This window comes from Perna viridis, chromosome 12 (assembly GCF_037379345.1).
Source record: "Perna viridis isolate PV_CMFRI_1.1 ecotype Kerala chromosome 12, ASM3737934v1, whole genome shotgun sequence".
NCBI lineage: Eukaryota > Metazoa > Mollusca > Bivalvia > Mytilida > Mytilidae > Perna > Perna viridis.
In genome coordinates this window covers 20,045,087-20,069,033 of record NC_142456.1, presented here as the reverse complement: position 1 = coordinate 20,069,033, position 23,947 = coordinate 20,045,087, and the positions used below count along the sequence as shown (strand labels likewise).

Below are 23,947 nucleotides of genomic sequence, written 5' to 3'. Positions count from 1 at the left end.
CAAATTGCTGGATTTTTTTATCGACAACGTAAGTGGCCTAAGTGGTGGACATATTTTCCAACAGATGGTCGGTTTTCCAATTAGAACAAATGGTTCTCCGCTACTCACTGGCATCTTTTTATTCACGTATGAAAGAACATCGTTCAGTCAGATTCTTTTATATCAGTTTTCGCTATATAGATGGCGTTTTATTTTAAAACAGATATTGATTTGGGATTTCTTACCTCTTATCTACCATGGAGAACTTTAAATAAAAAAACACAAGAGACACTCTGAAATTACTAGCCTCATATTGTAACTTACTCTTCGATCGATGTCGATATAAAAGCAAAACTCATTACGAAACTATACGCCATACGCCTCTAATTTCAAATTGTCCTGTGCGGGTCCTCAGCAGCATTAAGCTTGTCGGAAAAGACTCCTAAATTGTGCTCAGAAGCCTGGCCGGGGGCTAGGGCGCTTTACCCACAGAGAAACTGGGTTATGTGCCCCAAGTGGTGTAATAGGGTTACCCTGGCATGCTACATGCTGGGGTCGTCATGCCATAATACGGAAAACCTGACCGCTAACCACAGTGGTGCAACGTGTTGGGAAAGATGCCACGTTCCTCGCACGTTAAAGAACCCTTCTGTGGTATACTCCCGGAGTGGGAACCATAGGGCTCCGCCACAGAAGGCTAAATTGCCAGACCCTACCTTCCTCTCCCTATTTCCAGTAGCAATCAAAATTTGTCAACACCATTATCCTTGTGTCCATCCCATTTTTCATTTTATCATCATTTCATGTTCATTTTATCATCAATTTCATGTTCATCGCCTGAATAAAGCTGAAATATTGCTGCTCGGGCGTTAAACCCCAACAATTAATCAATCAATCAATCAATCTAATTCCAAACCTCTCTACAGAATTTTGTATGGTCGAAACCCCGTGTCCTTGATTTTTCCCTTGAAGAGTATTCTTCTTTGATATGATGCACGTAGAATATGGCTGAGATGTAAACTGTTAAAGCATATTGTCTTACTTTAATGTTCAACAATGGAATCTGCTTAAAAAAGCAGAATATGCCTCCAAGCTTTGCGGGGATGGGTTTGTTTTTGTTTTTGTTTGTTTGTTTGTTTGTTTGTTTTTTTTGTTTGTAATACGGTCAATATTGTCAGAATGTGAAGTTACAGAACAGAAAAGTAGAATACTGGATTCTGTACACTGTTAAGGAAGCAGTTTTTTGGAGTTTTATGTCTCAGTCTCTTCAAATTTACATTTTAAAGTGAAGTGTTCATTTCTTTGGTGTAAATTTTGTAACAGTTGCCTATAATTCAGTTGTCTTATTGACATACATAACGCTACTAAATGAATGCCATTAATTCACCACAGCCCTATCCGGATTCTGGTTGTTCGATCGAAACTTAATATCAATCTCCTCCTCAAATCCGTATTTAGTTTGATTGTCCGTATTCCAGTTTATTCCAATTGTTATGCCACTTGTATGAAATATTTCTTTTAACCGGAAAATAATCCGGATTTGATTCTGTAATTTAGAGTTACGATGGAAGTTCCCGCTGTTAAACACGTTTAATATTCTGCTTGAAAAATCATCTGATGCCACGATGTAAGTTTTTATTTCTTATATGTATTATGTATTTTTGCAAAAGTATCATCTACATTACCTAATCGCCATGTTTGAGAAGTTCGATAACTGTATGAACATTGATTTAACTACAGTGTACACGGAATGTAATTTGTCAATCGAATAAATAACTTGTTACGGTTAAAGTGACGTGCATCACGATTTGCTATTAGTGAATCGTAAAAGTGATTTCTTACGAGAAACTTTTCCAACTTTCATACAAATGATGCATTGTGTTTTTTTTTATTTTTAGTTTGTATTTTTTCAGCTTGAACTTGAGACATACACTGGATATTTATGTTAGTCATGACACACACAGACACACATACTTAGTACTTGATTTATTTGATATGATTATTTCATGTACTTCTTTATTTGACTGTTGTCACATTGAAACTGTATTTCTTTTGTAGCTTTTCACCAATACGTTTATGTACGAATAAAATCGTAACTCCCTGATTTGTTTGTCTCCAAACACCTACATAAACTGTGGTTTAGCTGGACTGCGGCCTTGGCAGTCACAGTGAAAAGATCTAATCGGCATGAGTTTTCTGGCGACAAAAAAACACGGAAACACATTCAGACTGAAAAAGGACATGAACTTTTCTTTGCAACTGTTGATAACTTTGGCAGAAAACTTAGTCGTATATCGAGAGAAATTGAGGAATATTATAACATAGTTACAACCGGCCAGGGTGACCCCAGAAGTATCTCTGACCATTTGGAGTATCGTCACAATGAACTTCGTAATTACATGACCAAATCCGATGAATATGTTAGTTTCTTACAACGCACAAGGACTGATGAAGCTGAACAGGAATTGTCAGACCACATGAAATATAGAGAGAGTAATCAATGGAACCAAGGTTATAGCGGTAATCAAAAGAATGTAATCCAGGGACAAAGACCAGATATGGAAAACAGACACACACAAAACAGAACATAAAGTAACTAAAATCATACATACAAAGTAACAAAAGTAAATGAGCAACGCGGACTCCACTGAAAACTGGGAGCATGGACCAGGTGCACCGGTAGGGTAAGCGTCCTCTGCTTTTCTAGAAACACCCGCCGAGTTGCTCATAAAAAGTTAAGTCCGGGGTAGACAAACGAGGAAAGGCAAACCCGTTGAATAAATCGGATTTCATGGTGCTGATGGATACATCATAATGATCCACGAGTTCATGATGACGACCATAAAACTTTTGTATTGATGACTTCAATCTTGTAACAACAGAGAGTATTTAGTACAGAAAGTTGATTAAGTTTTTAAATCTTATTCAGCCACCAGAAACATGAACACATGACGTGAAAGGAGAAAAGATGTCCAAGAAATCGTCTAGAAAGGCGTCCTCTAAACGTAGTCATGCTTCAAGTACAAGTAGTTCGCTGTTAATGAGACAAAAGGCAAAGGCAGAAGCAGCAAGGAAAAGACTCGAATTTCTCCAGGAAAAATCAGACTTGTTAAATCAAAAGGCAGAGTATGGAGCCACTTATATATTACAGAAAGCTCGACTCGATGTCAGAGAAAAAAGATTGTCAGCAAGGAAAGAAGCAGCAGTCGCCATGGCTGAACTAACGGTATTTGAAGTGGAGAAAGCTGACGACGCTGCTAGCCATGCATCACCAGATGCCTCAGAAATAGAAAGAACAAAATACAAGCTCACAGAAAAGTATGTAAAGAAACAAAATGACATTTTAAATTCAGATAAGGATAAACAATATGATGTTATTCCATCAGCAGTCGAACATGTTAAACCTAAACTGTCTCCTTTTGCAGTAGAGTTCACACCACATCAAATTGCAAATGAAACGACTAATGTACCGCTCACTGACATTGCTATACCAAAGGCCAATTGTGTGAGATCTGCACAACCCGTACAATCAGCAAAAACGACCACAGTAGATACAAACAATAATGTAGATTTTGGCAAATTCCTTCTTCAAAAAGACCTGCTTACTTCTAGACTCCACAAGTTTGATGATCACCCTGAAAATTATATCGTGGAAGGATATCTTTAAATCCGTAATGACAGATATTGGTGCATTTTCTTCGGAAGAACTTTTATCTCTTGCTACAATTTAGTGGTCCTGATTCTTTGAAACAAGTACGATCCATCAAAGTATCTAATGCTGGTAAACCTGACATTGCGCTGAACCTAGCCTGGTCTCGTCTCGATTCTCATTAAGGTTCGCCCGAAAAGGTGGAATTCGCCCTGAAAAGGAAACTAAATTCTTTCCTGAAAATAACATATAAGGACAAAGATAGAATGTACGAACATTCTGATGTACTTTGTGAAATCAAAGCTGTGAGAGAAAAACCTGAATATTCTACCTTATTGAGTTTCTTTGATACTGCCTCCGGTGTTAACCCTACTATCTCAAAATTGCCACCAGGTCTTCAGACAAATGGCGTGACTGAGCCGCTTCATATAAACGCAACAATCATTTACTGTTTCCGCCGTTCACATTCTTTTGTGAATTCATAAGGGAAATGTCAGAAACAATCAATGATCCTAGCTTTGATTTTGAAGTCAGTGGACAAAGTGATGAAGTTCGAAACAGACAAAATCCTCGATATGTAAATGTTGCTAAAACAAGTATCTCAAACTCGAGTGACAATAACAAATTGAAATGTCTTATTCATAAAGCCGATCACACACTGAATGATTGTCGAGCTTTTAGACACAAGACGATACTAGAGCGAAAGGCTTTACTGAAGCAACATGGCATTTGTTTGCGTTGTTGTGTTGCCAAACATTTAAGGAAGGACTGTCACGGTCAGATAAAATGTTTTGAATGTAACAGCACATGGCACACAACAGGAATGCACATCTATGGACAAGTAAATGAACAATTAGAAGACAAACAATCTGTTCCAAATCATGGCAAGGAGCCTGGTATTCCCAAGGAAGTTGTGTCTATATGTACTGAGATATGTGACTCAAAGGGGGTTGGAAAATCATGTGCGAAAATAGTATTAGTTGACATTTTCCACTCATCTAGGCCACAGAAAGTGTTGCGTTTGTATGCAATAATTGATGAAAAAGCAATTCGTCTTTAATTCGTGGTGAGGCGTTAGACCATTTCAATATTGATTTTGAATCAAAACAATATTCACTGAGCAGTCGTCGAGGAAAAACTGTCATAAGTGGCCGACGAGCAGATGGATTTGTCAGTCAGTCTTTAGATGGACAGCAACTAAACCTTCCTACTCTTCTTGAGTGTGACATGATTCCTAATAATAGAAGTGAAATACCAACTTGCCAAGTAGCATCTCATTATCCACATCTTTCTGAAATCATGCCAAATATTCCACATCTTAATCCTCAAGCTAACATATCTCTTCTCATCGGTCGTGATTTGATTCCTGCTCACTACATTCTTGATCAGAAAATTGGAAAACCTTTGGAACCATATGCTCAGAAACTCACATTAGGTTGGGTGATAGTCGGAGAATCTTGTCTGAACGGAGCTCACTTACCTGACATCACTGCAATGAAAACCTTTATTCATGCAAATGGACGAGCTTCAATTTTGGAACCGTGTAGGAATGTGTTTCATATAGATTCTCAGGAGTCCAACTTATTTAGGACGACAAAGGCCGACAACAAACTTAGCATATCTGTTGAAGACCAATGTCTTCTTGACTTAATGCAGAATGACATGCAACGTGAAGAAAATCGCAATTGGTTAGCACCACTTCCATTCAAATGTTCACTTGCAACTTTACCTAATAACCGTGAGCAGGCTGTGAGTAGAGCCATGAGCTTTGATGCATCTCTTAGAATGGACTCTCGAAAGCGACAGCATGTATCTGAGTTTATTGAAGCTCTTTTTGACAATGGACATGCTGAACGTGCTCCTGATATTGACAATGATACTGAATGTTGGTATTTACCTTTATTTGGAATTTACCACTCACAGAAGAAAGACAAACTCCGTATAGTCCTCGACTCATCCGCTAAATTCAACGGGATATCACTAAATGATGTGCTAATGACAGGACCAAACATGATGAACAATCTCGTAGGAGTTTTGCTTAGATTCAGATCAGACAAGACTGCTGTGACAGCAGATTTACAACATATGTTTTATAGCTTTTGTGTCCACAAGGATCATAGAGACTACTTACGTTTTGTGTGGCATGAAGATAATGACTTGTCTAAGGAACTCTTTGATTTTCGTATGAAGGTACACGTCTTTGGAAACTGTCCGAGTCCTGTGGTAGCGAGTTGTGGTTTACGTAAGACGGCAGATGTTGCTGGTGAGACAGCAGGAAATGATGTCAAGGAATATATTTACCGTAATTTTTTACGTGGACAACGCTTTATCGGCTCATAGTACTAGTGATGAAGCAGTAGATCTACTGAAAAGGACTAAATCAGCCTTATTTGACATAGATAACTTACGACTACATAAGATATGCTCTAATTCAGTTGAAGTTTTGTCGGCATTCGATAAGGACGATTTAGCTAGTGAGCTTAAGGAATTTGACTTCGATCAAAAGGATAAGGATCTTCCTTTACAAAGGAGCTTAGGAGTATGTTGGAATCTCCAGCAGGACACATTTACTTACCGTGTTGTGACAAATGAGGAACCGTTTACACGTAGAGGAGTGCTCTCCGTTATCAACGTGCTTCGACGTTTCTGTGAAATTGAAATCATACGCTCAGACTGTAGAACACACATTGTAGGGTCAGTGAAGGATCTTAATGCGAACGTAATCAGTATACAGGATCGGCCAATTAAACAATATCTGACAGAAAAAGGAATAAACTGGATTTTTAATGCTCCCCATGCCTCACACATGGGAGGCATTTGGGAACGAATGATAGGTGTAGCAAGACGAATGATTGATGCTGTTCTCTTACAAGTCAAACAACTAACGCCTGAAATTCTTGTCACCCTTCTAGCAGAAGTTACGTCTGTCATCAACTCTCGTCCTCTTGTTCCGATATCCTATGATCCTGATGCTCCTTTTCCGTTGTCTCCGTCTAATCTACTTACCATGAAAACCGACCAAATTGTTCATTCTTTTCGCATCGATGATTTCAATCCGAAGGATATTCCCAAAGGTCAGGGGAAGTGTATTCAACAACTGAATTTCTACCATCGTTACAGTCACGGAAGAAATGGCAACAAGATCGAAATGATTTGCAGTAGGGGGACATAGTGCTAATACGTGACACCTCCGTACACCGTAATAATTGGCCAATAGGTGTGATCGTTCAAACACACAACAGCGAGGATAATCATGTGCGTAAAGTCGATGTTAGACTTGGTAGGGATTCGAAAGTGTTCAGAAGGCCTTTTACTGAAATAATTCTTCTCCTAAGCAGAGACAGAGATGTTGACAATTACTGACAGAGTCATTTCCTTTCTACAGTGCTACCATTTTATCATGTACTTTCTAGTTTATCTGAGACATGTAATTTTGAATTGAGTATTCACATTGATATAACTTAATATTAGAGTGTTTTTGATTACTCACAGATGTTTTGTAGCATATGTAATTTTTGCAGGTTACTTTATATTTTTATGATTTTTTAATTGTGTTTTGACGGCATCAAAATCTGAAAATTTTTGACAATTTTAGACCCTTTAATTTTGGATTATAAGGACTTTTGATTTTTGAACTCTGATAATTTGCATTTTTTTAAAGTTATTTGAGTGATATTAAATTATAATACCAGGCGATGAGTGTTATGCCACTTGTATGAAATATTTCTTTTAATCGGAAAATAATCCGGATTTGATTCTGTAGTTTAGAGTTACGATGGAAGTTCCCGCTGTTAAACACGTTTAATATTCTGCTTGAAAAAAACATCTGATGCCACGATGTAAGTTTTTATTTCTTATATGTATTATGTATTTTTTGCAAAAGTATCATCTACAGTACCTAATCGCCACGTTTGAGAAGTTCGATAACTGTATGAACATTTATTTAACTACAGTGTACACGGAATGTAATTTGTCAATCGAATAAATAACTTGTTACGGTTAAAGTGACGTGCATCACGATGTGCTACTTGTGAATCGTAAAAGTGATTTCTTACGAGAAACTTTTCCAACTTTCATACAAATGATGCATTGTGTATTTTTTTTTTTTTTATTTTTAGTTTGTATTTTTTCAGCTTGAACTTGAGACATACACTGGATATTTATGTTAGTCATGACACACACAGACACACATACTTAGTACTGGATTTTTTTTATATGATTATTTCATGTACCTCCTTATTTGACTGTTGTCACATTGAAACTTTATTTCTTTTGTAGCTTTTCACCAATACGTTTATGTACGAATAAAATCGTAACTCCCTGATTTGTTTGTCTCCAAACGCCTACATAAACTGTGGTTTAGCTGGACTGCGGCCTTGACAGTCACACCAATCATTATCGGAATTGGCTCATTTCGTTAATTATTTAATGGGATCTTATAAATAATGAATGAAATCAATAACTTTAACAGATTTTGTCAGGCTGAATGCGAAAAAAAAACGGGGCAAATGCGGAAAGGTATGCCCAACATGTGAAGGTTCGAAATGGACAATTCTACTTCTGGTGCATTTTGCTTCAGTTATTCGACAACAAAACTTGCTTGTTTGAACGTTCAAACTCATTTCTATACTGAAAATAATCAAAACCTAATAACATCCCATCTATTTAAACACTTTGGTAATAAAAGTGTCATAGAGTTGTGGCTTTATATATATTACAGCGGTACGAGTTCGAATCCCGCGGAGGGAACGACAAATTTACAAATTTGACAGTTCTAACATCGTTGGGAATTTTTCAGAACCTTCTATAAGTTTACGTTATCTTCCCTGTATCAATTTGATCCGATGGAGCAGTGTAGTGAATAGAGTCGTAACATTCTGAGACGTTGTATAATATTGATTTGTTGTGACCTGCATATTTAATTTGATCCTCTATCCTACATAATAACACCTAGATGAACTGTCCCGTACTACCATACATCGTGTACTAAGTTACAGCCCTAGATTAATCCTACGAGGCGGAATCACCCGGCCAGCGAAAGCTGTATTTTTATATAGCCTTACTGGCCGAGTGGTTTGGGGCGCTGGACTTAGTGCAGGCGTTGTTGCTAAAGATGTCACATCGGTATGAGTTCGAGTCCGTGGAGGGAACGATCAAAAATTTGTTTCGCAAATTTGACAGCTCTAACATCGTTGGGAATTTCTCAGACCCTTTTGTGCTTACGTTATTTTCAATGTATCGATTTGATCCGATGAAGCAGTGTACCGAATCTAGTCGTCACTTTCTGAGACGTTTGTATAATATTGATTTGTTGTGACATGCATCATTAATTTGATCCTCTATCCTAATTGATAACACCTAGATGAACTGTCCTGTACTACCATACATCGTGTACGAAGTTACAGCCCTAGATTAATCCTACGAGGTATGACCTGGCCAGCGAAAGCTATATTTTCATATAGCCTAGCTGGCCGAGTGGTGTAAGGCGCTGGATTTTGAGCAGGCGGGGTTGCCATAGATGTCACAGAAGTACGAGTTCGAGTCCCGCGGAGGGAACGACCAAAATGTTGCATCGCAAATTTGACAGATCTGACATCGTTGGGATTTTTTTCGGACTTTTTATATATACAATGTATATAGATAGATAGATATTGGTTCCGTATTATTTCATCGTTTTTGTTCCAGACATCGTAAGGGGTCAGCAAAAAATAATTCTTTAACACTATCTTGTTAAATAGTTTTTAGGAACCTAGTATTTAAATTTATAAACTATCTCCCTTAAATACGTTCAACACATTTGTTATTGTTAGTGCCTTGGGGAATCTTCCCGCTTACAAGGCCAAAGTTCAATTTAAAAAACGGTTAAGAAGTTTATATTTCAATTATGCAGATAAAATTATCCTTTTAGTAAACAGGCCCTAATTTCTTCACCAGTGAAGTACTATCAATAAAAACGCCAACGAATGTACGGCCATGATATCTATTTTCATTAAAAATTTTAAAGCTATGATGACGGATTAAATATCAGTTTGACGTGCGTATTCATATCTGTCAAACTTGAGATCAATCGATATGGAAATTAGTTTGTTTTTCTTTTAAGACTGTAACAGGTATGCGAACCATTTGTACGTAAGGTTTAAAATTTATGAATTATCGGTTATCAGTGTGGGCCATTTAGTCAGTAATATACGCTTGAATGGGTTATAGTTACTTGTTATCTATTTCATACGACTCGCGATGCATTGCAGAGGATATAAATAAGTAGTTACGGAGAAAATGGAGTGCGATGTCGTGTATGGGGAATCCAAACACGGGCATGGGATACTTAACGGCATCGCAGATCATTCTGGGACACAGACCGATGTGGAAACGAGCTACTGGATGAAAAACAAACCGAAGCCTAAGAAATATGCTGATAAACAAGTGGTAAGTCTTGTTATTGAGGCCACACAAATGATTTTTGTTTTTCGTAGGAGGGGGCGACTTTTCATTTTGTGTGCCTTTATTTGCTATGTGTATGTTGTTAATATGTACTCGAGTTTATTTTGTTGGCTTTTTTGCGTTTTTATTTTGTCTGATTTTGTCTTCCTTGTAGGTAGGTCCTAAATCAGGGGATAACGACTGATTTGACGCACATCAAAATAACGAACAGTTTTTTTTTTATTACATTTTACGAAAGTATATTGACGGGTCATTGTTGCTCTGTATGATTGATGTACTGGAAATACTTCAATACCACATTGCCTAGGCTTTTTGAAATCTCTGATATGCGTCCGTCCGCCCGCCTGTAAGAACCCGCAGGGGTACTTTTGTGAACAGGGGCTTACTCGTACTGTCAAATATGCAGCGCGACTAGAATATAAACGAATTGTACATGTAGTTGGATTGCATGCATATTTGAAAGTAGGAGCAAGGCCCCGTGCTTTGTTTACGACGATTGAAACACTTAATATATATATATATATATATATACATATTGTAGATATATTCACGGCTCATGTGAAGTTTTAATCTCACAGTTGATAAGTACTACCGATTATGTTGGATATCGATAAGTGAAGCTAATAAATAGAATAATTGACTGTACAGATACAAGTATTGATTAATTTTGTTTTCTTTATTTCATATGCAGTAACGTAATATAACCTACAACTTTAGAGGGCTTATTTCCTTTTTTTTACGATATTTAATTAACTTCAAATTCTACCTTAACTTGTAATTAAGTTTTATTTATAGATTTATAGCAGGAAACATTGTTTATTTATATATATATATATATATATCAGGTACAATATATTCTATTCATATTATGATGTACGCATGCATGTGACTCCATCCTTTAAGAAAGAAGGCTAAATTAGGGGTGGGGGTGGTGACTTACTTATATTCATTACCTCAGGTAGGGAAAACTGCATGAAATCTACTTTATACTCGAAGTCATAGCAGGATACAGTGTATACATCTCTGAGTGTCAACTTATCCTAGCCCTACATTTTATTCATTCGTTCCTTTGCTTATACTTTGGTTGTTTTTTACGCACATCTTTTATCCGACGTATTATGGTATACCGCTGTCCGTCCGTCCGTTAAAATATCGTACAACTTATTTCGAAACCTTTGGCAGATGGAATTATGGGTTTGTTTATTAACTAATTCTTCGTTTGCTGGTATTGGGATTTTTAAGTAGCTGTCTTTGTAAGAATCATGCAAAATCTGAAAAAAAGTGATACACCCCCAAAAAGGCTACATATTTTTATTTTTTGTAATCAAGTTGTTTTATGTGTTTATATTATGAAATGTGTAATTATTCATTCAAGTCTGCCTGCTCTTAGGAGATAATCAATATTGAAAATCCAGTAGATTCTATTGTATTTGAGTGCCATTTACAGTGTTATTTCCCTAATTTTGAATTCTACAGTGCATTCTATACAATTTTATATCCTATGAGCACAGGTTATATGAAAAACCAAATGTTAATTTTTGTTTACTAAAGCATTTTAAACAAAATATCAAAAATAAAAATATGTAGGCTTTCCAACCATGTATCACATTTTGCATGATTCTTAGCTGGAGTGCTATTTAACACCTGATAGGGGGTTGGATGTGTCATATGCTTTATTATATATGTACATGTTTCTGCAGCTGTCTATGCATAACTGTTTGTCCAATTACATTTAAGGTATCATGGTAGTATATTTTTTAATCTTGTCACTTAAAACCCAAATATCAATATTATTTTAACTCTAGAATGCTTATTTTTCGACTTAACTCATAAAAACCTATTTGCATGTATTTTAAGTTTAAATTAACAATTGAATTCATTAGTTTTGTGTCGGTCCACTACGCGGACAATTTGAATTTTATATGAATTCCGGCAACTTAAGTACCAGTCTTTCTAAAAATCAGACAGAAGGTAATTCATGCATGTTAAAAACCCACCAAATTCAGTCTTGTTTCTTGTTCAGAAACAGTCACTGGTCACATATACAGTCTTAGTTTTTCATTTGGTGGTTGTGCTTTTGAGATAAATATCATAGTGATTGTGCATGAAATTTGCACATTGGAAGATATATCGTTCTTAATTTGGCTTGATTTGGTTGACTTCAGTGAAAATGAATCATGTATGATTTTCTTTAAAGTGCAGATCTGAATACAGAAAAGATTGCTGCTATATGAAAGTTTAGCATATGTAGATGAGAGAAGCATCGTTTGTTTGGTGGGTTTTTCTTCACTGTGAATCACTTTGCAGTGTCTGAATTTTACGTGGGCTGGTACTTAAAGTAAAAAATGAATTTTAGACGTGACGAACAATACTCATTATAGTGATAAACATGCCTGAATCGAAATGCTTAAGTAGCTTTTTCTTAATCTAAAGTCATTTAATGGAAATGTCTTTAATTGGCGTAATGCATATTGCAATGTATAGATCTATTTACAGTGAAACCTGTCGTAACTCAACCCTGTAGAATTCTAAAACCTGTCTAAACCAGATAAATGTGATTTTAAAGTCTCTCCGTTTCAATTAAAATGTATTTTGAAACTTAGCTAACCTCTAACCTATCTAAAAAGAACATATTTTTTAAATTAAAAAGGGGTTCCGTTTAGGTAGATTTCACTGTAGCTATATTTAGAACCACATCAAAGAATAGAGTCGATCGTTTATTGTATAAGTGTTATGCAATTTAAGATCTAGTGGGAGAAGAGGATTGATCTTGGCACGGTGGGATGTTCTATATAAGTCGACAGGAAACTGCATTTATTACGAAATTCATCATGTCTTATAATTGTAGGCTACTTCATTTGATTAACTCTATGAGCGTTTTGGTTTTCCTTTTTCGCAATCAATTACGCTAGTAGTCAAAATATTTCAAGTTCGTACTTAGTATTATGTCTTCATTTGAAGAGAATAGATAAAGCATTGGCTAGTCTATCGAATTTTACTTAGACGAAATAGAATCAGAGTATATTTACATTGTATACATTGAAACCTAGCTATCAAAACAGAACTGTAAAACCCAGACGCCTGTTTAAAGCAGATGCTATCTAAAGTCTCTTTATATCAGTTTTAATGCATTTTGGACCTTTGTTAACCGACAACTTGTCTAAACCGAACCAAAAATGTTCAAAAGGTTTGGTTTAGGCAGACTACACTGTACTTCCTATAATGAAATACGCAACTCTTTTTTATTGTGTTTACTCGTCATTTAAAACTTTATTGATTAAGAGACACTTCTGTACAAAAACGAGAAGCAAATTTGTAGGTGTTGAAGAATTTATTAATATATACATGTACAAACACGAATACATCTATTTATACATGTAGCTGTATTTTTTTTTATTTATTTTATCAGTGTACATTGTATTACAAGCAGTAACAAACTATTCCAATGCGCATTTTTGTACTCTAGTGCAAATACCAATTTACTACCAAACATCGACATACAAAAGTACTTAAGTATGGTTTTGAAGTGAAGATAAACCATTTTGTTACTTTAATGTGAAAATGATTAGTTTAAATAACTTTAATGTGTAATGTAGTGAGGTTTTAGCGTTTTAGATAAAACGCACTGATAACCTCCCCTGCATTGCATTGTTGTTCCGGTACATGCATGATCCAACGTTTCGTAGCTTTGTTTAACAAACGGATGAAGCCTTAAATTTGGGTTTCTTCCAAATCAAATATACGATGGTGTAAATATGAAAATTTTTAATCGGTCAAGATTTTATTTGAGAAATAAATATAATAATGAGTAATTAAGTGGGTACATGTACATGTATGCATGAATAGAATGTGTCGTAATACATGAAAGAAAATTAAACTTTAAAGGCTGCTGACCGGCCACATCAATGAATGAACAAATTGGTTTAAACTTTGGCAGTGCGAAACGCGATTTATTCTTTACTTTACATGTAGTTCACAGTTATATATTTGAAAACTGTCAAACAGCTGCACATTGAAACAAATCAATTACAGACGTAGTAACAAAAGAATTTTGATTATTGGTGTACATGTGCATGTATCATTTGTCCTGGTTATGTTCTATTGATGACATAAAGAATACAAATCATATAAATATTTAAAAGGGCTTTGTTCGGTTCATATAAAATTCGGTTTGAAAATAAACTTGGTCTAATCCAACATGTAAACGTTTGCATACCTCGCCAGCTATAAACCTTTTTTTCTGTTGTTCACCCAAGGATAATATAGAAACATAGGTGCATACTGGAGTCTAAATGTGTTAGTTCTGGAAACTGGCGAAAAAAAAATTATTTCATCTCTTATATGCGTTTCTTTGCAGGAGATATTGGCCACGCTTGTCGATAACTTAAATAGTCCAACCATAAAAGTCTATTGTACCTATTGTAAACATCTTCTGGCAAAATATTTAGTTTGTCGAAGCATGTGGCCAATATCCGCAGACCGAAAAACAACTTATACATACAGATGTGTGGCAGGTCGGTCTACCCGCGTTGTTGTGAGTAGTTACATTTGTAGAAGTCAATAGCCAGTTAAGTCATTGACTTTCAAAAAGTAATTGGCTTAAGTAAAATTGACTTGTCATCGAGCGGTCAACAGCCCGATTCTCAGTAGTGATGGTATAAATTTGTAAGGTTAATCTACTCTCTCGTTACAATTTATTGGAAATTGCTGAACATGAACTACACTAGAAAAAAGGCGTGACATCATTTTGACATAAAAATGTTCTAATAACCCATAAACCTCTTTTTACCGGTGTCAGTGAATTTTTTTTATACAAAAAGGGGGAATTAATATTTTCAGTGGTTAAACTATAATAATTTTCACTAACTAGCATGGCCGAAAACTGGTATAAATAATATACCCATTCCTGTATGCTGTACATGTATTTCAGGGAGTAAGCTCTCATCATCTCATCAGCAGTTTTAAAACCAAATCCACAGAAAGATCAAAATTTGAAAAAGGTATATGCAGAAAGTACTCAAATCCAAAAATATCAAAATAGGAAGCCAAATGTCACAAAACACACGGTTGATCGGACAGATTGTAAACAAAAGGTAATTACGGTATGAGACACGAATTTAGACTCCGTGATACTATCTATGTGTTTGATCAAAATATTCAAAGGTGCTGACAGATAACGCCTTGTAGGATCATGGTCAATTAGACCATTTAAAACAATCTGACATTCAAGTTTTATCAAACTCGGTCGTGAACAATGAAAGATTGGTTGATACTTCTAACTTGAATTTATTTTCCCATGAATCAAATTTTGGACCATTTCCATCTAATTAGGTTTGGCCAACATGTAGTTTACGTAACAGGAATGTCATTAAATGTTTCTGATATGCAAAGGTGTGTTTTGGACGCAATACTTGACAAAGTGCACAACTTTAATACTGTTTTTTGGAAATGTTCCATCTTATTGTGTTGTACTGACCCAGTATAATGTAGTGGGCCGAATGTAATGACATGTTTTGTATATCCTTTTTTAGCTTCACTGACCCTGTACCTTGACGGAACTATATGATTAATTAGGCATATGATTAATTTCAAGCTGTATTGGCAGTCTTGTATTTTTAAATAAATTAAAATTGAAGCTCAATTGGTCTGCAGTTAAATTTGTAACTTGCAGCGAAGGACCATAAGATCTTTTCGAACTATCCTGTAATTTTGAATTTTGGAGTACAAGGCAATGATAAACCTTTATAATAAAATTCCGCTTCGATACTAGGGTGTAAACTACGAAAAAAACATTGTTCTAATGGAAATTTTAAATCAATCTAGTATTAGGCATTAGGCCAGAGAAAATCTTGTCTTTTTGTGGTTACCCTACGTACCCAAACACATTTTATTAATATTTTTCATAAAATGCCGTTTAACAATAATCATTTTAGTTGAGCACTATCAAAATCTACAACAACCCCAAAAAGTGTATATATAAAACTTAAAAAAAAATACACCTACCCCATGTAATGTAACCTTAAACAGACACATACATTTTTTTTTTGGAAAGGGGGGTGGGGGCTTAGTCCTTTCAAAGCACTTGTTTATAATTATGTTGACATATTCTGCAGATGTCAATTTTAGATTCACATAATACGTACTGTTTTATGCAAAAAAAAAGGAAAGCTTTGAAAGATACCATCATTGAAGAAAATTACTAATTTAGAATCGCAGATCAATTACATGATAGTGTATCTCCTACCTTTTACAGTAATTAGTTCGTTATCCAATATTCCAAAATTTCAAACGTATTTTTGTAGCTTTATAAGAACTTGTTTTTATCTCTTAGATTCCCGGAAATTGAATTTTGAAACGTAAATGTTTCAATTACGTTCTAGTGCAAATTGGTGAATTATTTGCATAAAATTTATAGATGAATTGCATATACATAACCATAGAATATAATCACAATAGCAAGAAACAATTTTCGTAATTAAATCACGAAAAAAAAGACATAATAGACGGATTGTTTATGTTCCTAACTGAAAATAAAAATTAAAAAAAAAAAAACTGATTTTAAACAATGAAAAACTTTCCGGTCTTTCCCGGGATATTGCCATTTGTTACCTTTTTTGACATTTCCTTTTGATTATTGCCTAGACTTCATCAGTACTACCCTTCATATTAATGTTACAGGGGAAAACCTATATATTTTTTGGTTTTTAGTGTTTTAAAAATACATGTACATGTACCTACATGTATAGCATCGACTCTGCATGTACATGTAGCTAGAGAATAGTGTATGACGTGTGTCACACCGTAATTCCTATGATTTTATTACCAACCACTTTGATTGTTTTTACATAGTAAGTGTTAAACCTACATGTACAAACACTCCCTGTCTTCTGAAGTATAATTATTTGAGGTATACATGAACTTGGGAAATTCCCAAAGAATGAAAATAACATTTTTTTTTTACACTTTCAGTTTATGGAAATTAGCTGTAAATTCTTGGCTGACCTTTGTTTTACTTCGTTATAGTCTGATCTGCCACTTGTCAAAACTGATCGTCTTTTTCTCAGTAGCACACTCGAGAGACTACGGGAGATAAAATAACGGGTTTGATACCTAACTGATCAATACGCAATGCCACTGTATACACAGCCATATGTGTCACATATGATAATCATATGATACGTTACATATGTTATTCATGTGGTTATTGTATGATTTTTCTCATACAGTTATATCATTTGGAACACCTCAGCCTTTCTAGTTACACAAAAGAAAAACCTCGGAGGCACTAGGCGGATGGATCTGTCCGGAAGTCGACTGATCCGATTCCGTAATTATAGTTAAACTGGTTGAATTGTTTACCATTACTTTTTTATTAGCTCCTCGCTTCACGCCAAAATTCTTGGAAGAGTTGTTGTTCTTAATTACTAGTGCTATCCAACTAGAATTTTTGGCGCCACCTAGTGGATAGAACTACTTTGATTCGCGTATGACTACAATTCCGGCAATTTTTTTCAGGAAGAAAGTATCCTTTCTGCGTTCGAGGTTATTTTTTCAGTGTAGCAGAAATTGCAGAGTAGTTCCGATAGACAATTATATGTTGATTTTGGCTTGGAAACAAATTATAACCATCTTTTTCATATATTAATGAAAAAAACATGATTATCATAATTATGATAATCATGTGCTGACTGAATCATATGATCATATCACGCTCGTTTCATAGATTATCACAATTACCAGCATGTTACCAACCATAGAATTCTCCTGTGTGGCACTTTTGGCTGTGCTTTTCAGTTCGGAGTGACATTACAGATTCAGTCTGACGTGTAGTGATCAGTTTAAATGTTTAAATGATTTGATGCGCATTCTGTTTGGTTATAGCTTCTGCATAAAAGTTTTGCTTGTCTGTTGGTGGTATATGTTTAATAATTTCAATTTTATTCATATGATAGATTTTCACCCCTTCAAATGGCATATGAGGAAAATGACAATTATGGGTACATTTTGTAGTGTTTCCCTTCTACAGAGAAGAGAAGAAAATAATAAATCATAATTCCTAGTTCCCTTTTGGATATATGTGAACATCTGATCAGTAGTATTAGTTTTTCGCCCATGATACTGTTTTTTTTATCACACTTCAGAAGAGACTTGATTTATTCAAGTTACAGTGAACATGCACATGCACGAAGCCATATACTGTTCGTTAAGTATCAAATATCATTACTATTAACGATTAATCAATTTAATATTTATTTGGTATTAAATCCAAGTAATTGGCTAGTCGAAATCAATTAATAATAGGATAATTAATTGGAAGGAGTGAATAACCAAAATATATTCACGAGTGCCGAAGAACGCATATTGTATGGAACTTGTTCCGCGCACGACTTCAATCTTACTGTGTTCTTGGTATGAGTAATCACATTTTAGTTATTCACGATAACCAATTGATTTTCCTATTTATGGTATAGAGTTCCTCGATTATTCTTTGCTATTTTCAACATAAATTTGAAATTTTGTGAACGCGGATTTATTTCAAAGTTGTGACGTTTTGGCGGGAGAAAGTCCGAGAGCGAAATTATCAAATTTATTTCACAGTGTGAATTATCGAAATTTATTTCACTGGGAACATTTTATAAAACACTGCTATCTATATATTAAATACATCTACACTACTTCATCATCAAGAACTGTATAGGAAAGTGAAAACTGTTATAGTTGCAAAAAAATCAAATTCAATAGACCTTTCATAAATCTGTCATGAACCAATTTTTATAGATATTTTTCTAATCTTGTCTTTACGCCCTTTTGTACAGGCATTAACTAAAAGATTTGTTGCGGTGTAACTTTTTGTATATGTGTTGTCGAAATAAGATTTCACGACTGTTTGTGTATGGAAATCTTCTTCGTGGATTACTTTGCTTTGTGTGAGAATTAGACTCGGTTTTGGTATTTGTTAACATAGCCATTGAAGGAATCTCTATAAGCTATCTATTCGATACCCGCGAAGGTTGGGGTTTTATCGAAATGCATTTAAACGAAAAATTCACGTCATTCAGTTCTAAAAGCTTTTAACAAATATTTGTTCTATCGTGTACAAGTTAAATGAACTTAAATACTACCAGTCAATTTTTATAGATTTGTTTTTATTTCGTAACAGTCTGAATGACGCAAGTTTGTTAGCTTCCATTCCATTAGGTACGACAGGGGCAGATTCATACACTTTGAAAGGAAGGGGTGCCAGCCGGGGTTCCTCGAAATAAGGGGGGTGTTAGGACATTGTTTCCCATTTTTTTTTCAATTTTACGCATGAAAATAACAATTTTTTCAATAAAAAGGATGGATGCTAACCCCCCTGCACCCCACCTTTGGATCCGCCACTGTACTATTCAAGTTTCAATTAAATTCAAATTAAAGCCACAAGCATTAAGTTTATTTAAAATCCGAAACAAAATGTGATAGAATTGTTTATCGAAGAAATAATGTGCTTAATATTTGTATCAAAACTAGTGATAGAGTGTATATCTTGTTAAGTGTTCATTTCTCTCTCTATTTAAATCGCTCTAGCCTACTATAAGTGTATTGTACACTTATTTATATAGCCCGTATTTAGGTATTTTCAGAAAATAAAGAATGTTTCATGAACTTTTTAACACAAGAAGACGTTTCTTTTAAATATTTTGATAACCTTTAAATCATATTAACATTTCAGATATGAGAATCGTGATAAGGTTAACTGAATAACCAACCCCTTGAGAGTGTATATGCAGCGTTGTGAGTGTCTGAATTTTTAGGTAGATGTTTTTTTCTACCTTTGAAAACCTTCTCCTCTTAGACTACTAGTAGCATGGATTGTAACCACATATGGCATGGATGTTTGTTAGGATATCTTGATCTGTCAAACACATGAGCATCATTTCTTAAAAGTGAGAATTTGTGGAAATAAGTCGAAAACCAATGGGTTTAACTAAATTTTTACGGGGTTAAATTGATAAGCATGATAAGAATGACCCATGCCAAATTTTTCATAAATGCTTTTAAAGAGAAAATATAAAAAAAAGCGCATAACGTTCTTTATGCTGCCCACAATAGTATAGATTTTTATTGTTTTTTAAGACAGTGGGTGGGCACATACCATATTTAGTTCTTAACAATTTTATATCCAGTAACGAGATTTCAAATGAATGTTGGCTTTTAATTTTTTGAAAAGGTAAAAAAGGGAAACATTAAATAGAAAGCACTTTAAAATAAAAGGAAATACTTTTTGGATCTGTTCAATATTAAGTTGCTTTGGTAGAGAATTTAACAATTATATTATGTCATTAAGTCAATAAAATCCTTATTGTTTCTGACATCACAATGAGTTGACATTATAGGGATATAATCTGGTTCCCTAGTCAATATCATAAGCGACTCTACGATCGCTAAAATATAGACTCGGTTATATTTGATGGAAACTTGTGGAACGGAAATATTACCCGAGCTTCCAGGTTATATAGGGATATAATTTATTCTGTGCCACCCGTATCAAAGGATCTGAGTGTGTAGTTAGCAAGAACGGATCACCGCATTTTTTCAGAAAGGTTACCCTACTGCCACATAAATAAGTCGTACAGATGGCCCCGTTAGGAACTACCATTTGCATTTTAAGGAGGGGACTAGAATAAAAGATGGGATTTAAATTCTTAAGACATTGTAAGACAGGAAAGGCCATGGGAAAAACAAAACGGCATAATCTAGTATTGTCGTAATATTTGTATTTATATTGAAGAAATAAAAAATAGGACCTATACTTAAAGTAAAAAGACAGGAAAGATAGAAAATATCACATTACGCACTCTCCCTTCCACCGTTAAAAAATCATATGGTTGCTCCCTTACTGTGACTTAGATGCAAGCATTACATGTATATACAAACCCTGGTACATCGATGCTTTGTCATATTAAGCTCATTAAATAACGGAGGTCTTTTGTCCATATATATTTTTATTTATCCATTGCTTTATTTAGAGCGTGCTAATACTTCCCGCTAAAATCATTTACATTTTTACTAAATAAGCAAACTAAAATGCATTAAGTGTGTTGCTTAAATTGAACAATAATTGAATTGGAAGGTTTTTTTTAAACATTTTTTATTCCTATATTTGTAGTCCAAGTTCAGTAACACTGCAAGTTTAGTTCCAGTCCATATGTGTACATATATGTCCAACTAGTAATTTTGTTTTGTATAATACATTTGAGGTTTGTGCATATATGAATGGTATTTTACTTAGTAAGGAATTGACATTAACAAATACCGTTATCTTTTTATCATTTTTTTCAGCGCTTCAATTACCCAGAGAAGATTACAGACATTCTTTTAGAAGATGAGACGTTGACGTTATGGCGTCCAGCAGTCACCACTACACAGTACTGCCTAATACCAGAAACAATTTTGGCCGAACATTGGAATAGCATCCTGCAGGTGTACTACACGAAATTCGATTGCGTCAGTAGCGTAATGCCGTTTGATGACGCAATTCAAATCATTCAACACCAAGCTACTACCATACTTCCTACACAAGACTACTCAGTACTTCGAGACTTTCCAAAAATTCGGGGTTTATGGTATAGACCTGATAAGTCCGAATGTATAGGAGTTGAAGATGAATCACGAATAGGTAACGTTAAGTTCTCGTTCTCGTTTCCGAAATCCGAAAAGGAAAATTTGTTAAGTCAGTTAAACATGTATTATCTGGAAGTTATGGACTACCAATCTGAAAACAAATCTGTCTCCCGGTTTTTATTGACTAAAAACAGATATGCAACGCTTCGATCATATGACGTTCACAAACCAGGAGGCCCTATATATGTGCGCAAAAATGAAACCCTTGAATGTATAACAGAAACATATTTCTATCTAAAAACATGTCGTAGTTTTCAAGGAAAGGTGATGGAACATATTGTCGAGTTTATGCTTGAAGAGGACCCATGGCCTTTGTGCAAACTTTCTACCACATCACATATTCCGTTCAAAAAACCTGAAGACTTTATCAATTTTGATGCTAGGGACACTAATCGAGTTCACACTCGTTATTTAGGAGCTAGCTGGAATAGAGCCATGGCTGGGCTATTTGCCTGGGCTCTTCAGTCCAAGGTTCCATGGTTGGTGTATGAAAGACTTCATGAGAACATTAAAGGAACAGTGAATTCCGTTGCTTGTGACGCGCCTTTGGAGGAGATTTTTACTGCGTCGCCTCCGATTTTATGCAAACGGTTGCTGGATCTATTGGTAGAGCTTTACCCGTTCATTGCAAAATGCCGGAATGACCAAGACTTAGCAGAACTATTGCAATTATTTAAGACCATTCATATATGTGAGAACCAATGTACAATGATCAGTATTAAATACGTTGACATTCCGATTTCAAGGATTCTAAACTCGTACTTAGCATTATTAGAAAAGGTAATTGCATCTTGCTCCTTTTCTCTCAAACAAGCTGTGATAACGACATTATTGCCTTGGTCAGTGCTGGGCTTCCATTATTACGACCACAAAATTGATAGTTGTAGAAAAATGGTAGCATTTATCAGCCAAATTCATGACCTCAGTTTCGCATTGTCTCCTGGAACTGGGGAAACACGTGACTTGCTGTTTTCTGGATCATCTGATCTCACTGGTAGAACTTCCGGTTTTGCCTCGATGTCTTCCTACTACGATGAGGACGAAGACGAATCGTTAAGATATTTATCCAAATAGGGCAACATATATTTGTTTTGTTAAAATGTTAGTTTCAAACAGTATATTCATAATGCCTGTTTATATATAGAAACATTTGTGATGTGTTGTGTTTTGTATTGTTCCGCTAAGCAACACATTACATGTATATGTATACATCTACTGTCCAATGTTTACTTCCTGTTATATAGGACTGCAGTTGAAAAAAAATTACGTCACAAAAATATCGGCTGCCATTGAATGGATTGATTTCAATTGTTTTTATGGCGTTATATAGACGGGACAAACGCTGGAATCGATTTTTGTTGCTGTCCAACACCAACTTTATGTTTCATGCGAATAAAACGAGTTAGGTTTACATAGCACAATAACGCTTGTAGCCATGTAGTTTGTCTTCGTTCATTTTGTTTGGTAGCATTCAATAAATTTATTTATCCGCGTTACAAACGAACTGTTTACCCATTTAAGTCGCGTTCGCAGTTGTTGTAGGATTGCCAAAATGCATTCTGTTAACATGAAAGTTTTCTTTCATGATTTGTACATTTATCTGATTTTTTTTTTTTTTTTTTGTAAATCTTATTCATAATTAGAAAATTTTGCAAGAAAAAGAAGATGCAAACATCTATCAAATAACATATATATTAAAAATAAATTACTCTGTGCTAGTTCATAAACAGATACCGTTCAAAAGCATAAGGCATATACGCGCACGTGCACTTTGTAGAATTTCAATTTAATAAACAAGATAAAAATTCAAAACAAAAACATATTAAGTATCACTCCAGCTAAGGATCGTGCAAAATGTGATTCATGGGTAAAAAGCCTACATATTTTTATTTTTGATAGTTTGTTTGAAATGTCATCGTAAACAGAAATTAACATGTGGCTTTTCATATAACCCATGCTCTTAGGAGATACAACTTTTATAGAATGCACTGTAGATTTCAAAATTAAGGGAGATTACTCTGCAAATGGCGCTCAAATACAATAGAATCTACTGGATTTTCAATGTGGATTATCTCCTAAGAGCAGGCAGATTTGAATGAATAATTACACATTTCATAGTATAGACCCATAAAACAACTTAATTACAAAAATATGTGTAGTGTATCACATTTTTCAGATTTTGCATGATTCTTACAAAGACAGTTACTTAAAAAA

At 34.9% G+C, this 23,947-nt stretch overlaps 2 protein-coding genes across 4 annotated transcripts; both read left to right on the top strand.

Annotated features, from left to right (window-relative positions):
* Positions 1–1,479: 1,479 nt before the first annotated feature.
* LOC148601616 (uncharacterized) lies at positions 1,480–3,647 on the top strand. 3 transcript variants are annotated; one of them, XM_088556725.1, is made up of 3 exons: positions 1,480–1,606; positions 2,038–2,370; positions 2,909–3,647. In XM_088556725.1, the coding sequence occupies exon 3, from the start codon at positions 2,948–2,950 to the stop codon at positions 3,644–3,646; it is 699 nt and encodes a 232-aa protein (XP_088412851.1). In that variant the 5' UTR covers positions 1,480–1,606; positions 2,038–2,370; positions 2,909–2,947; the 3' UTR covers position 3,647. The 3 variants fall into 3 exon arrangements, 2 of the variants coding, with proteins under 2 accessions (XP_088412851.1, XP_088412852.1); XR_015917364.1 differs by lacking the exons at positions 2,038–2,370; positions 2,909–3,647 and adding an exon at positions 1,893–2,029; XM_088556726.1 differs by lacking the exon at positions 2,038–2,370.
* A 3,749-nt stretch (positions 3,648–7,396) lies between these two features.
* On the top strand, positions 7,397–23,423 carry LOC148601615 (uncharacterized). Its single transcript, XM_088556721.1, has 3 exons — positions 7,397–7,467; positions 7,907–10,054; positions 21,392–23,423. Exons 2-3 carry the CDS (start codon positions 9,905–9,907, stop codon positions 22,805–22,807), a joined length of 1,566 nt encoding a protein of 521 aa, XP_088412847.1. The 5' UTR covers positions 7,397–7,467; positions 7,907–9,904; the 3' UTR covers positions 22,808–23,423.
* Positions 23,424–23,947: the final 524 nt, after the last annotated feature.